General features: G+C 46.8%; 1 protein-coding gene across 1 annotated transcript in view; it reads right to left on the reverse strand.

The window, feature by feature from the left end:
* Positions 1-14,636, reverse strand: part of KRT222 (keratin 222) — a 235,361-nt gene that overhangs the window by 69,154 nt on the left and 151,571 nt on the right. The window contains exon 5 of the mRNA XM_069237608.1: positions 6,395-6,565. Within this exon, the coding sequence (XP_069093709.1) occupies positions 6,395-6,565 (171 nt within the window). The remainder of the gene's footprint in view (positions 1-6,394; positions 6,566-14,636) is intronic.

A 14,636-nucleotide genomic window follows, 5' to 3' on the forward strand; every position in this document is an offset into this window, starting at 1 on the left:
TGGGTGCTCCAAGATGGTGTGAACCACAGGGCTATATGCTGTGTGAAACATTACCCTACACAAAGGCTGTGTCGGGAAAACAGCCTCGAAAGTACATTTGAAAGGAGAACCACCTCCAATCGGGTCCATAGTTTGAGACACTGGATCTACATCCCCTAGCTGGGAGTTGTGTATAAAAGTGGGACCCAAACTACCCTACTCTGTTCCGGTTCCATATGACACTTCTAAAGAAGTGAGTGGTTTGCAGATAACTCAGAGGACTACTGTACAACCAGGCCTGGTGTTTGTCTGTCAGCTAGTCTCCCAAAAGTGAGGGGACATCTCCTTAAGTCAGAATATCCAGCTGGAGGAGCTGGGTGCCTTCCCTGAAGTGCCTGGAAGCCTACCTGTTGAAAGAGGGAAGGTGCAAGCTTTGCTTTGCAGGAACATAAATTGTCTAAAAAAGAACAAGGTCCAAGAAGTCCGCAGTGGCTAAAGATGCCCAGGAAGACACAGTCTGCCCGAGCCCAATCCAAGAGAACCCTGGTGCATGTGACTTCCCTCATTTTCTCATTCCAGTTCCTGGCAGAAACCACAAGACTGCAACTGCATGACTTGCAAAGGCCCAAGTGGGGCTGTAACTGCTGAATTACTAAATCCCTGATTGGGGCTGCAACTGCCAAACTGCTGAAGGCCAAAGGGGGTCTGTAACTGATGAAGTGCTGAAGGGTAGAGCATGGTTGCAACTGCTGAAATGCTGAAGGACAAGGGAAGGCACCAGCCGCTGAACTGCAAAGGCTAAGTCAGGGCTTCAATAGCCAAACTGCTGAGGGACCAGGTGGGGATGTGACTACTCAACTATTGAAAGAATGGGTGGGACTGCAACTGCTGAATTGCTGAAGGCCCAAGTAAATTTGCAACTGCCGAACTGCTGAAGGCTCGAGTGGGGCAGTAAGTGCGGAATTGCAGAAGGCCCGGGTGAGACTGCAAGTGGGAAATTGCTGAAGGCCCAAGCAGGGCTAAAACTGCCAAAGAGCTGAAGGCCTAGGTGGGGCTACAACTACCGAATTGCTGAAGGCCCTACTGGTGCTGCAAAGTCAGAACAGTCAGCCCAGAGATGGGGTAAAGTGTCATCTATGGAGGACCCTGCCACGGCTGCACCTACATATGGGCCAGTTGGGACCTCGCTGCTTTATGATTGCTGCTCGCTGAGCTATGGACTGCACCCGCTGTGGCAGGGATTGCGACCCACTCGAGTAACCTCAAGAAGATATCTGGGTGGATGTGCTGCCAAACACTGCCCATGCCCTGGCTGACAGACTGCAACAGACACTTGCCAGCTTTTCATGGCTTTTCACAAGCACCCAGGAGGAACCGCTAAGTGTGCAAAGCAGCATATTTATGAACAAACAGACAGTGCATCTTGTGAAATGTGGCCAATTCAGACTGCACTTGAGCCATATTCAAGCTACTCTTGATTGCCCTTAGAGCACTGGGGCCCAGAACTCGGGGAGAACTATGGGGGGGACGGTGAAGAAGTGGGTGGGTGTGGCAGGCATAGGGGATAGCACCCAGAGACACTCATTTAGTATATGAATATTCAAATGTGTAGTACTGCATACATCTGTGTGATTGAAATACGCTCTTACAAAGGAAAGCACTGCATGCTTTTAATTGGGTCTACTGGTAGATTGCTGAGCTCTGACCTCTAGCTCTCTCCGACTGCCTCCCTGAGACGCCTGTGACTGCTCACTATCACTGCCCCGAGAGTCAGTGCAGAAGGAGTTGTACTTGGCAGTGTTTGCAAAATTAAAGTAGGGCAGGCTCAGGGTCATCAGCTGCAATTGACCTCAGCTTCCACAGTGGAGGCCAGTCCCTGCTACCCTGTGGTCCCCACTGAATGCCGTCTGAGGGTAACTTAAAAGATAGCTTGCTACAGAAGGTACACGGTTGCAGTAGCTGCAGTATCTGTGTCATTTGGGGCGTCTCAAACACACAAAAGGTGATCGGAGGAATGCTTGCAATTTGTCTAACCACTGGCAATCGCTCAAGGTAGCACTCCAACCCATTGTTTTTTTGCCCACCATGCCACCACAGTTTGGACCCAGCCTTCTGCACATCAATCCTGACCCTTCTCCAATAGGAACATATAGGAACAGTCCAGATGAACCGCGAAGCCAGGTTCTCCCTCAGCTGAAACACAAGCAACCTAAGGCTGGTTTTGCCCTAGTAGGGGCTCTTCAGTCAGTGTAGCTTGGTTCCATAATTTGAGGATTATGCCTGTAATGATTGCAAACGTGTAAAATCTGGGCACCTGATTGACAGCTTGGATATCTGAGGTCCATGCCTGTAACATCTATGCGGTTCAAGGCATAGGTCTGCTGTCCGCAGAGCACACCTAGAATATATATTTAACTGGGTAGACCGATCTGCTGTCAGAGATTCACTTCGGTTCCATCGCCATAGGCTTTTTCAGTAGCTCTGTTTTATTTGTATATGTTGAATGCCTATATCATGTTTGTAACCTAATTGATAGCTCTGATGACTGAGGTTTATGTATCATCTTCCCAACCTGTGAGGCAGCACCGCTGTTTCAGGCGTACTTCAGCAACATCTCTTTAAGGCTAGTTCTGGTGTTTCAGAGGCGCGCCCATAACATTTCCGTAACCAGAGAGATGACACCGCTATTGAGGATACAGCTGTACTACTATATAACTACAGGGACTGCTATGCTGTCTGGGGTGCACGTTTGCAACATCTACCCTAGGTTAGTCACTTATGGCCTCGATAATGTGGTTGCATCTCTGCTGCCTGAGGAACACATCTGAATCAGCTGCACGACCTGTGGCATGTCCCATAAACTCATGTAACGTAACCCTGATGCCCCTCTCTCTTCTTTCACATATGTACAAGCTGAGCGCCAGCTGTGCTGTCTCAGCCTGAGGCTTTTACCAAAATCGGTGTTTTTTTTTACCATATAGCACCCCCGCAATCCACCTATCTAGTCCTGAAAACAACCTGCACTTATAAGACAACCAACATTTGCAGCTGTGTGCTCTGGCTAACAAGAGCACACAGAGCGTCAGGGGACAGCACCTGACTCCGTCTCACAACCTACACATTAAAAAAAAAAATTCTATCATTTTTATTGGATTTTCTGTCAGTTCAATAAATTAAAATACAGTACACTTCAGAAGGAGAGTATATCGCACGGGAGATGGTCGTGAGAGGCATTAGTGTACTCGTAATGCAACCTACCACTAGTTAAACAGGCTGCAGTGTGGACAAGGGACGTAGGAATGTGAGGTTGTCAAAATGCAACACAATAGCGTAGATATCCCTAGATGGACTAGAGGCTAACCCCCGTGTTGACAAGTTACACCCTAGACATTGTTTACTTGACTCCCTCTCCCCTTGGGCCTCAAAGTTTATTCCGCTCTAACTTTATCACAGGCGAGGTGGTCCTATCCCCGGGCTCCTTGCATGCTTCTCTGAAACCTCACTAACCAGACACACAGAAACTATTCCTGAGGCTCACTGCCTGCCCCTCTAAGCTTGTCACCCATGCACTACTGTAGCCAACCACTGGGGGCAGAGAGCCCCCACTGCCTGCACACCTACCCCGTGCAGTAAAACACTACCTCTCTCCTCGATACTTGCACTACTGTACCCCAATCACTAGGTACCAGAGAGCCCCAAGCCCTGGTCTCACTGCCTACACCTATTTTCACTCCACAGAGTCTACCCTTAAGCATCACTGCTTGTACCACTCAGCCCTTCATAGCACATTTTACAAGGGGGCTTCCCTGCTTGCACCTCTGTAGTCCCACTACCCACCCGTAGGTACCACTACTTGCCCCTAGGCATTGGCTTCCTAAGCCTGCTCTTTTCTAATTCTATCAGCAAGGGCATCGACATCACCCTACCACCCCGAGGCAGATATGCCATATCCTACAAACCTGCTGCCCATTCCTTCCTAATCAGACCACCTGGCAGTACATGCCCCTATCGCTGGGTCTCCCTAGCCACCCCTTTACTATCCTAAGCAAACAGGCCCCAATCCTGGGAATCGCTGCCTGTACCACTCGGGCAGTACCAGCTGGGGCAGCCACCACCGAGCCTCACTGGCTGCAGCCACCCTCCTAGGACCTGTTTGTCCACTGTTGGTCTTCTAGGCCTGGTTGGATCCATGTCAGATTTGTAGAATAACCACAATTTAAATGATCCCCATTAGACTAGTCGTTGTAAATATATCCCATATTGTTGCCTCGGCCCTTGCGGACCAACGATGGACACTCCTGAGGTTGACAGCATCAATGCTTCGGCCACAATGTTTGTATCCCTCTATAGACTAACCCTACCGGGTGCTGTTGGGGAACTTACAATTGTGAGGCAAAGTGGTAAAGCAATATTATTGCTGGTCTCACTATTCAACAGAATACACGAGGTGAATGTATTTGCAGAATGTGACAAATGTGGTTGTGCCAGGAGGAGGGACCTTCTCCGAGTTAGGTCTGTTTGTATATTTCTGTGGGATAAGAATAAAAGTAATATCCCTGGAGCTGACAGAAGACCTTTGCTTTTCTGAGTTTGCAACTATCACTATTTACTGAGTAGATGCGACATCTCGAATGAGGAATAAACTATAATTTATTGCCTGGTCTATTGACTTCTGCTGTTGCAGGAAAGCATCCAGAGAACTCAATTATATTTCTCCCGCCTCTTATGACATTTAATATGGAAATTACAAACCCATAAATTAAAAAAAAACTTTCAAGACAACATCAATTGGAATGGTGTGGCCGAGAGGTGTGTACACATGGCTTCCTTCCAGCTTTGAAGCCATCTGCAATCACGCATTGTAGCAGCAACTCCCAACCTCGCCTTTAGTAATCACCACCCTGGAGATAGGGCAGATTGCATGCCTAAAGTGACTAGGAATGAGTATTTTCGACTGTCTGGGTCTGTTGCAGGTGGGTGGGGCTGTAACTGAGAAAAGGTTCCCTGTGCGGTTCCAGAAGCTAGGCCTCTCTGAGGCGATTCTGGCTGCCACCCAGTGCAGTGTGTCATATCCGACACCGGGAGTCTGCAACCGGTAAATCGCAGGGGAATTAATGACCCGGAAGTGGACACTTTATTGTCACGTTTGATGTACAGCTTCAGTGCCAACGCCCCTTAAGGCCCCCGCGCCATCGTACGTGGTACGGGAGATGCTGTGTTTCTCAGAAGTCAGGCCGCATCACCTGCCCCCTCCTTCATATGCACGCATCCTTTCCTACCCTGGGCTCTCCTTGCCTAAGGATGCCTCTGGTTCTTCAACCCTACCTGTGCCGCTCATTGCCTCCTGCCTACCGCTGGATGACCCCAGCCCTGCCCCCAACTCACTATTATGCCTCCTGTCCCCTAGCGAGCTCCCTTTCTGATTTTTACTACCCTCGTTGCCAACCATGAGAACCGCATCCCCCTCCATGGCAGTCTCTCCCATTTCCTGCCCTGACACGAGGTGGCACCATCCCCTGTGCTGCTCCTGCCTTAAGGATCAGACCCCCTCCTCCGCTCAGGTCGGCCCCTGAGACTCTGCACATGCCCCTGTGAACATATGTACCCGTCTAGCTCCTGGCTAAAAGAACCTACACCTTCATCGCACTTCAGTGTGGAGGTCCCTGTCGCACTCCTCTCCCTCTGTGTATGACCGGAGATGCCCTTGTGTACCCCCGTCTGTCCATGCCCAGAGATGCCCCCTGCGCACCCCTATCTGTCCATGCCCGCAGATGCTCCTGTGTGCCTCCGTCTATCCATGTAAGGAGATGCCACTGTTTACCCCATCTGTCCATGCCCCCCAGATGCCTCTGTGTACCTTCGTCTATCCATGCCCAGAGATGTCCCCTGTGCACATCATCTGTCCATGCCCGCAGTTGGCCCTGTGCACCTCCGTCTCTCCATGCCCCAGATGCCCCTGTGTACTTCCGTCTGTCCATGCCCGCAGAAGCCCCTCTGTACTTCCGTCTGTCCATGCCTCCCAGATGCCTCTGTGTACATCCGTCTGTCCATGCCCAGAGATGTCCCCTGTGCACATCATCTGTCCATGCCTGCAGATGCCCTGTGTACTTCCGTCTGTCCATGTCCCAGATGTCCCTGTGCACCTCCGTCTGTCCATGACTGCAGATGCCCCTGTGTACTTCCGTTTGTCCGTGCCCTAGATGTCCCTGTGCACCTCCGTCTGTTCATACCTGCAGATGCCCCTGTGTACTTCTGTTTGTCCATGCCCTAGATGTCCCTGTGCACCTCCGTCTGTCCATGTCACGAGATGCCCCCGTATACCTTTATGTCCCCGTCTCGGCCCGGATGTCCCCTCTCCACCCCCTCATTTGCCAGCTCCTGCAGCTGGTCTGTTCCCCTGCCCCGGATGTCTTACCTGGGCCCGGGCGGCGGGCAGGCCTCGCGGTGTAGGCGAGCGGAAGAGAAGGTCCTCATAGCGCACTCTGAGCTCACCGAGCAGCTGGGACAGTGCCATCCCGCTCCCATTCTCCGCGGCTACCAGGACCTCATCCCGGGGCCGGGCCGACTGCAGCCGGGAGCGCAGCGCCTGCAGAGAGCGGGGGACAGAGTTAAAGACACAGAGCCCCTGGACGGCACCACACAAGCGCCCCTCCGCTGCAAAACAAGGCTTGTTATATGTCACGGCGATAAAGCAGACAGGCTGTATGTGAAATTTCGCCGCTTTCGCCGTTGCAGCGCACCGTACAATGGTAATGAAAATTAGCTGAGGCAAGCATGGCTTTTGTATGCGAAAACAATCTGGAAGGACGGCCGCATCAGTTCTCGAAACCAATGGTTATTTTTTGTGCATCCCCATCGCAACATAACTTTTTTGTTGAGTGACATTTCCAGCACTTTTATGATCCAGTGGATACCCCATTGCAATTATTTTGCTACAAACACAGTGTTCCCTGGCGTGGGGTAATGGCATCATTTTACTCATACCAACAAGCGTAATGCAAATTCCCGTAATTACACCAGCCAAATCAAAATGTTGCCCAGGCCTAGCACTTCCCTACTATACTGCGACTGAAGTTAGAATAGTACATTTGACCCCCAACCCCCCTTTCCGTCCTCTGCGCCCACTATTGCCCCGAGGGCACGATGCAAGCTATGCTCAGATGATTGTTCACTGCACGGATTGGCCACATTAATGCTCACATAACGGAGTCGTCAGCCATTGATGCAGCCTCGAGTGGAAAAAATAAATATACAGAACTGCGCTCTTGTTTAAGGGATACATGAATTACAATTCAGCCACACAGGGTAAACCAAAGCACATCCAATAAATTTAATTTAAAAATGTCTCACAGTTTGTACCAAACTTAGAGATGTGTGAGGACTGTCTTGAGCCCCCTTGCAGCTTGCATTGTGATTGAAAGATAATTATTTTTAGCTGTTTCTTAAAGGAGACATTGTGGGGGGGGGGGGGGGGCAGTGTTGAGTTACAGGCTCCACACCAGGGGCACTTCCGGATAAAGCTTGTTTTAGAAGTCTTCCTTTAAAAAAAATAAAAGACGGAGTTTCCAGGTGGAGCCAGTGTGTACTTTGGAGTAAGTGGGACCTCTTCGGGTGACCAGTCTCTTCCACAGGTACTAAGATTGACACCTTGTTCATAGGCTTAGAGTTACACAGGCCAGCTTGAAGAAGCACCCTGCCTCCAAGGGCGTTGGGATTACGTGAGCTGGCTCCACTGAAATCCAATTTAGAGTGACTGGGGTTGGGATTATGTGACCTGATCTACGGAGGCAGGTACCAGTAGTATTTCAGAGTTGAGGGCTGCCTTTGAAAGAGCAAGGTGTATTCTGAGGCGGCCTAAAGAGGTAGTGACTGCATCACTGTTGTGAGGCTTTCGCTGGGTTAAGGGGCTTCGCTCATTCCTCGAAGCAGTCTGGATTGGTTTTTGAGTCCTGTAGCTAAAGCAGTGACATTGACATGAAAATGCATCTTTTTGTCGAGAATGAATCCGACGGAATTCAGCAATGTCCCGCAAAAAACTGTCTACTTGGCTTACTTACAGTTCAGTGCAATTAACAGGTGAAAATACTGTTAGAACAAACCATATTTGCTCAAAGCTGACACAGATATTTACACCCATAAATAAGTTAATTCTGGAATAAATGTTCAAATGGCAATTCCCCCGGCTGTGCGCGCGCTATAACCAGTTCCTCTTAAGTTTTCATGGGCGCTCAGCACCCGGTATCACTTGTTTTTTAATAGTCCACACAGACTAGGAGAAAATGTAATTTTCCTAAAAGGAAGTGTAAGAGAGATACAAAGATCATTTGAACAAAACTTAATTTGAGGACATATTTCTAAATGACCTCATGAGTGCATAAACCCTCCTATTAGCAGGTGCCAACCATGCCAGAGCACCATCAGTCGCAAAATTGCATTGCTTGCGCTTCATGTGATTCAACAGGACAGTCCCCGCTGGTTATTAAAGCAAACAGGCCAAGACATGGTGGCCTTACAATTACAAGTAGGTTTTGCACAAAGCGCTGTATTCACAAGGGACTCTAAAATAGAGCTGTGATTGTGCACAGTCCAACTAAACCCATTCAGTTTACATTTAGAAACACCTATATTCCTTGAGAAAATGCAAACGACTGGATCTAGAGAACATTATGTCACCAAGCATAGACAAAGCCAATATGCCTGGCGTTTACTGCCAAACTTTTGGCTTTGTCAATGAATGTTTTGATTTGGATTATTTTTGTAAAAACTTATTGCTGGGGGGCTGCCGGGCTCTTGCTAATATTAAACAAATGGTTAAAAACAAAAACATTTTTTTTCCCAGAAAGCACACATTTGCTTGAAAGGTCCCTGGCACTCAAGAGAACTACACTGTGTGTGTAAATGCTCATTGGAAAAGAGCAAAATGCAATCACTAACACTAACAGTGAAGTAAGCAAACTGCAGAAGTGGGCTGAACCACTGCCCAGACTGTATGCTTTGGTGCGAGGAATAAAAATGTGAATGACACAATACAAAACCAATAGATTAACATGGCTCTCTGCGCATCCCTATAACTAATAATATTATAGCTTCAATTTTAGTAATATTAAAAGGCCTTGGCTAATGCCAGACCTAAACCGTGTTTACCATCAGAGGGCAGGCTACTGACAACTAAGGAACCCTGGTGTCCTGTTGGGGTCCTGTCAAGAGCAGTGGTTTCAAAACTTAATAAGATTTTTAAAAATATAATATGTGTTAGATAATAGCTTTGTAGCAAAGTAAATAAAAGGTGCTGATATTTGACAGTTCGTTGGTATTCCCTTTACTGATTTTAGAAGCCAGAAGATTTGATGCAGCCCTATCAGGACTCAAACATGTGGTCTACAGATGTCAGAAGAGACCTTTTACCAGGTTGAGCTTTCCAGTTATCATGTTTATCTTGACTTAGTTTTGGAGTGGTGGGTGTAAAGAATAAAGTGGTGCTACAGTGTGCCCCTGCGTTTGCAGACTCAAATAATATTTTTCCTTACAAGGTCATCATAATTTTTTTAATTTGGGCTCATATCCGCGCCTCTGAATACATATATAAATATCTCCCAGTAGTCTCAATACCCCTATGAATCCAATTCTTCACATAACCTTTGCTATGAAGCTTATGGAACGCAGTTGCAAAGTTGGTAAAGGACGGGAAGAGTATCAACTCCCAGCTAGTAAGGAGAATGCTAAGTCAGCAGTTACCTTTTGAATTCTGTGGTCCCCTACTAGATAACTACAGGAAGCTGGGGACCCTCACCTACAAATGTCAACGATTTGGACCGCAAAACAGTAAACAAACATAAAGAAACAAGTATACATCAAACAAATGCAAACATTCTGAAACATGTTAACACACAAATCGAAATGTTAATGACTTAAAGACGAATATTATGCTAGACTCCTGTGGATCACTTTGTGTTTTTTTTTTTTCCCAATGCATGTTTTTTTAATCAACTCATACCAATGCTTCAATTGAGGTCAACAATCGTCCATACCAGATTTCGTTTGATATTCTCACACTTCTTCCACAATCTAGCCAATGATACAAACTTAATTTATAGTTCCCAATGTAAAATTCCTTCACATTAGAACATTTAAAAAAACAGTTTTCAATTTTGTTTTTTTTTATGCATATAAACTTAATTTTACCAAATTTTCCTTCTAAAAAAATGAAAATATATATCCCTCAAATAAACTTCAGATTTGCAGTGCACGCTCTCATCATATGACACCTGAAAAGTGGCAACTTTATTCTTTCTCGCCATATGAAGTCCTCCTTCACCCTCCTAGAGCCATTCTCAGTGTAGCTCACCTCATCACTGGGGCAAAAAAGATTACCACATAACATCTAATCTGAAGGACCTTCACTGGCTCCCCTTTGAAGGTAAAAGTGTCTTTAAATGGCCTACATGACACACAAAGTGCTATTTCTGGGCCTTGCCAACTGCATATCTTAGAAGACATAAGAGGCACCAGAGGGAATTCCAGCCTCTTTTTAGAAATTTCATAAACCAGAAATTCAGTGACAAAGCACCAGCAGTCTCCTGAAAAGCCCCCAGAATCTGGAATCAACTACCCAAATACTTGAGACTAAACCTCAATTTGTTAGCTTTCACATACTCCAAAAACCCACCTCTTCAGAACTCAATATCTAATAGGAGTCATTGCTACCTAGACTGCCTTGCCTGCCACTATACACTTCCCTGGGCTGATCTGTCCTCCTGCATTCCTTGTATAAACAATCTATTTGGCACCCACAACCTTCATTAATAATTGTCACTGTACTTTCATGTTTCTTCTGAATTAGTCTATTGGAACTCTAGCTAGGTATGCACTATATAAATACACCAATAAAATTACATTAACAATTCCTTTACTTTGGACAATTGCGTTGAAGCTGTGTGGTTGCTATCAATGTTGTGCAAGACTAGAAAGTTATTGTCTTCCCTAGGTCTTTGTCCTGCACAGTCCATATGAGAAGAGACTTGGGTTGTTCAATCATAGTAGTAAAAATAATTCAGACAGATTTGTTTTATAAGGATAAAAAACCTGACACATTTTGATGAAATGCTGCAAATGGAGGTAGATCACAATAATTGGTTAGCTTTTAGGCTGCAGACGTGGACTCCTACTAAAAGGACTGTAGATTGTGGAGCCCTGATTTTTACTCTTAACACAAGCCTGAAGGGGTGTAACAACGTGAATTCAGCTCTACAAACAATTTTCACATGAATATATCTTTCATTGTTATATACCGAAACAATTGCTCTGAGGAAATTCCATAGTAGTGCAATCTGGAGACTCTCACAATGGACAGAAGGTCTAGTTGTTATTTAAAGTTGAGTGGATGTGGGACATTGAGTAAAAAGTGGCAGGTATCCTATTCACCGCATTAGGAATACATTGAAGTGAAAGGTACGCTAAATAAAGTGAACATGACATCTCCAACTTTTTGCAGATGCTCGTGCTGGAAATTGGGTTACTGGTAGAGGGAAGTGAAACCCTACTCAAGCAGCAACCACAATTTCTGTCAGGGTGAAGTCACAAGCAAACCCCAAATTGACCTGTGCTTAACCCTCTGGTAGCTCGGCACAAGCAGCCAGGCTTAACTTAGAGGCAATGTGTAAAGTATTTATGCAACACTTCAAACAGTCATAAAGTGAAAACATGACACAAGAAAAATCCCACACCAATTTAGAGTAAAATTTCATAGATTATTTCAGAGCAAAATTACAAAAATCCAATCAGTAGAACTGGAACCAGAGATATGCAGTTTCAAAGCTTTAAGTAAAAACAGTGCCTAGAAGCACCAATCTCCAATGGTGGTTACCAGGTCTCACTGGACTGGGACAAAATCACAAGTTTAGGCTGACTGTGACTGAGTGCAGGATGGATACAGGGACCAAGTTAAGGCCTCTGAACAAAGTATCTTAAAGTTGCTATGCACTGCAAGATCCCACGTCAAGGATGCAACGCACACCTGCCAGCCCAAGGAAGCTGTACGGCTGCGTTGTGAAATCCTGCATCATCAATGAGAAGGCCGCCAAAATAAGGGGCTTGTGATAAGAAGTCTTGTGTTGATGATGCATTGCAAAGTGGCAGTTCCCATTCCGAAGAGCTTCAGGGCAGCGATGCAAAGTTCTGTATCATCGTCGAGGATGCCATCAATGAGGGGCTTGCCATGCGAAGGACTGCACTGGGGATGCACCATGTAGTGGCGGTTCTGAGGAAGTAGTTTTCTGCGATGTGAGGTCCTGCATCGAAAATGCAATGTGCAGCAGTGGTTCAGATGCAGCTGTGAGGAGATGCGTTGCGCTGCAACAGTTCTGCTCACAGAACCACAGCTGGGCTGGCACAGCACTTTTAGGCCCACTTCCAATGGTCCAGAACTAGGGAGGCACCACGTGGGGGGAAAGACTCACAGCAGACTGAGTCCAGGATCTGGGTTCAATGTGGTTGGAGCCTTTTATCTCCCTGAGGTTCTTATCAGGAAGGCAGCCAACAATTCCTTGGAGTCACTTTGGGGGTCCTGGATTTAAGATGCAAGTCCAGTCCTTTCCGCTCAGTCAGCATGGTAGCAGGCAGCAGGGCAACAGGGCAGCAGAGTAGTCCCTCTGAGTCTTTCACAGATCCAGAGGCAAACTGCAGTGGTGGGTCTGAGGGTCCATTATATATACCTGGTGCTCAGTGGCATAGCAATATCCCCCGCGGTGTGGGTCAAGCTCCAGGGGGCCCCCAACAGCACTGTGCACAGGCAGGGGGTCCCTGAACTGAGAGCTCCTGACTCAGTCCGGAGCGTAGGGCCCCCCCCTCCATGTTTTTTGCAGGCCGCCCTCAAGTTTTGCTGTGCCACTGCTGGTGCCCACAATGAAGTAGGAAAAGTTTCAAGTTGCGCCTACCCCAGAAGTGCTTGGAATTTCCCGTCTAGCTGCCCAGGCCCCAGCTTGTCTGGGGCCCCAAAAGACTAGTGTCACACCCTAGGACGAGCCTTTGTGATGTCTAAGTGTGACAGGTCTCCATCCTTTTTACTAATTTTAGGTTTTGCCTTCACGTGCGCTTGCGTGCTGGGCTTGCGAGATCTTTTATGGATAAAAACAACTCTTAAAAAGGGCTTATAACCTGCCCCTTACTTACCTGAACCTGCCATTTGCTTAGTCCAACGTTGCTTTAATTTACATGTTTCTGATTGGCTTGCACGTCGTCTACTTTGTCTACTTTCACTTCCTGCTCTCCCCTTTGCTGTGCATGCCGTCAGACCAAGTACTCCTTCCAGTCACTGTTTACTGGCTTTTGCCCAAGATCCTTCCACTGTCCACATGCTTCGCAAGGTACTTTTTAAAACTTTTACAAACGCATTCTCTAGGAATGCACATGTCTGCAGTCTGTCTGCTCTTGTATTACTTTCCTTGCTTGTCATACCCTTCCCTCCCGCTATACACCCCCCACTCCCCTCTGGCTCTTCTGTCTGCCAAACTTGGTTTGGAGTTTCATATAGCGCGAACTGGACCTGACGGAATTGGAGTGCTTTACATGAATACCAGTTATGATACAGATGGACACGTTCATTTACATTAAGTCATTTAACCAGAACCCCAAGATGATGAGCCTCCGCCAAGACTCAAACCAGTCTCAAGCTTCAAAGTCGGCCACTCTAGCCGTTAAGCCACATCCTCTCCCCTGTGTGTTGCACTGTGATGGACTTCCACTTACAAGGCCCCTCTAATTCCTCTTGGTTCTCTAAGGCCATGAGGTCACACGAGTGGCAAGAGAAGTATGCTAATATGTGTTTGCTAGCATACACAGTACAGCACAGTAGTGCAGATCCTATAACATCGACAAACGGATATAAAACAAACTCACAATTTAATCATAGATTGAAAAGTGTTCCAATATTATAATAGTTGTCTATTGTGAGCTTTAAGATTTAACTAGTGCTATTAGCCTATGTTAGGCATTTTGTATTTTATTCAATTATTATTAATGCAACCCCCGCTACCCCTCGAGTTCTTCTACTTGCCAAACTTGTTTGGAAGTTTCATTTGGGGAACTAGACCCCGGGGTATTGGAGTGCTTTACATGAATACCAGTTACATTACAGATGGGAACATCCATGTACATTATGTCATTTAACCAGAATCCGAGGATGTTGAGCCTCCACCAAGACTTAAACAGGTCTCCAGCTTCAAAGTCGGCCACTCTAGCCGTTACGCCACATGCGCTCCCCTGTGTGTTCCTCTGTGTTGCAGGCTCAACCTAAAAAACGCTATGACGTGGTTAAGGCTGGCCACGTAGTTAAAGCTGACCAAGTCATACACTTTTATTTCTTTTACTTTAAGCCATGGTGCACGCAGGTCAACTGCTTCCTACTATGTAAAAAGAATTGACAAAGACAGTAGATTTTGCAAAGGCGAAACCTATTGGCTTTGCCAATGCTTATTCTCTCTTCCAGTGGGTCAAGACTGTCCCGGAGACCAGAAAGGAGTACTGCTGTCTCCACCTCCATCAACCTGCACAAATGAAGCATTCGGTACATGCATATCTGTTGTGTTCCAAGCGTGAGTGGACATGTGAAGCGGTAACTTCAGTGCTTTAATGCTTTCCTTCAGCACGTTTGGAGGGAAGGG

Source organism: Pleurodeles waltl, chromosome 6, assembly GCF_031143425.1.
Source record: "Pleurodeles waltl isolate 20211129_DDA chromosome 6, aPleWal1.hap1.20221129, whole genome shotgun sequence".
NCBI lineage: Eukaryota > Metazoa > Chordata > Amphibia > Caudata > Salamandridae > Pleurodeles > Pleurodeles waltl.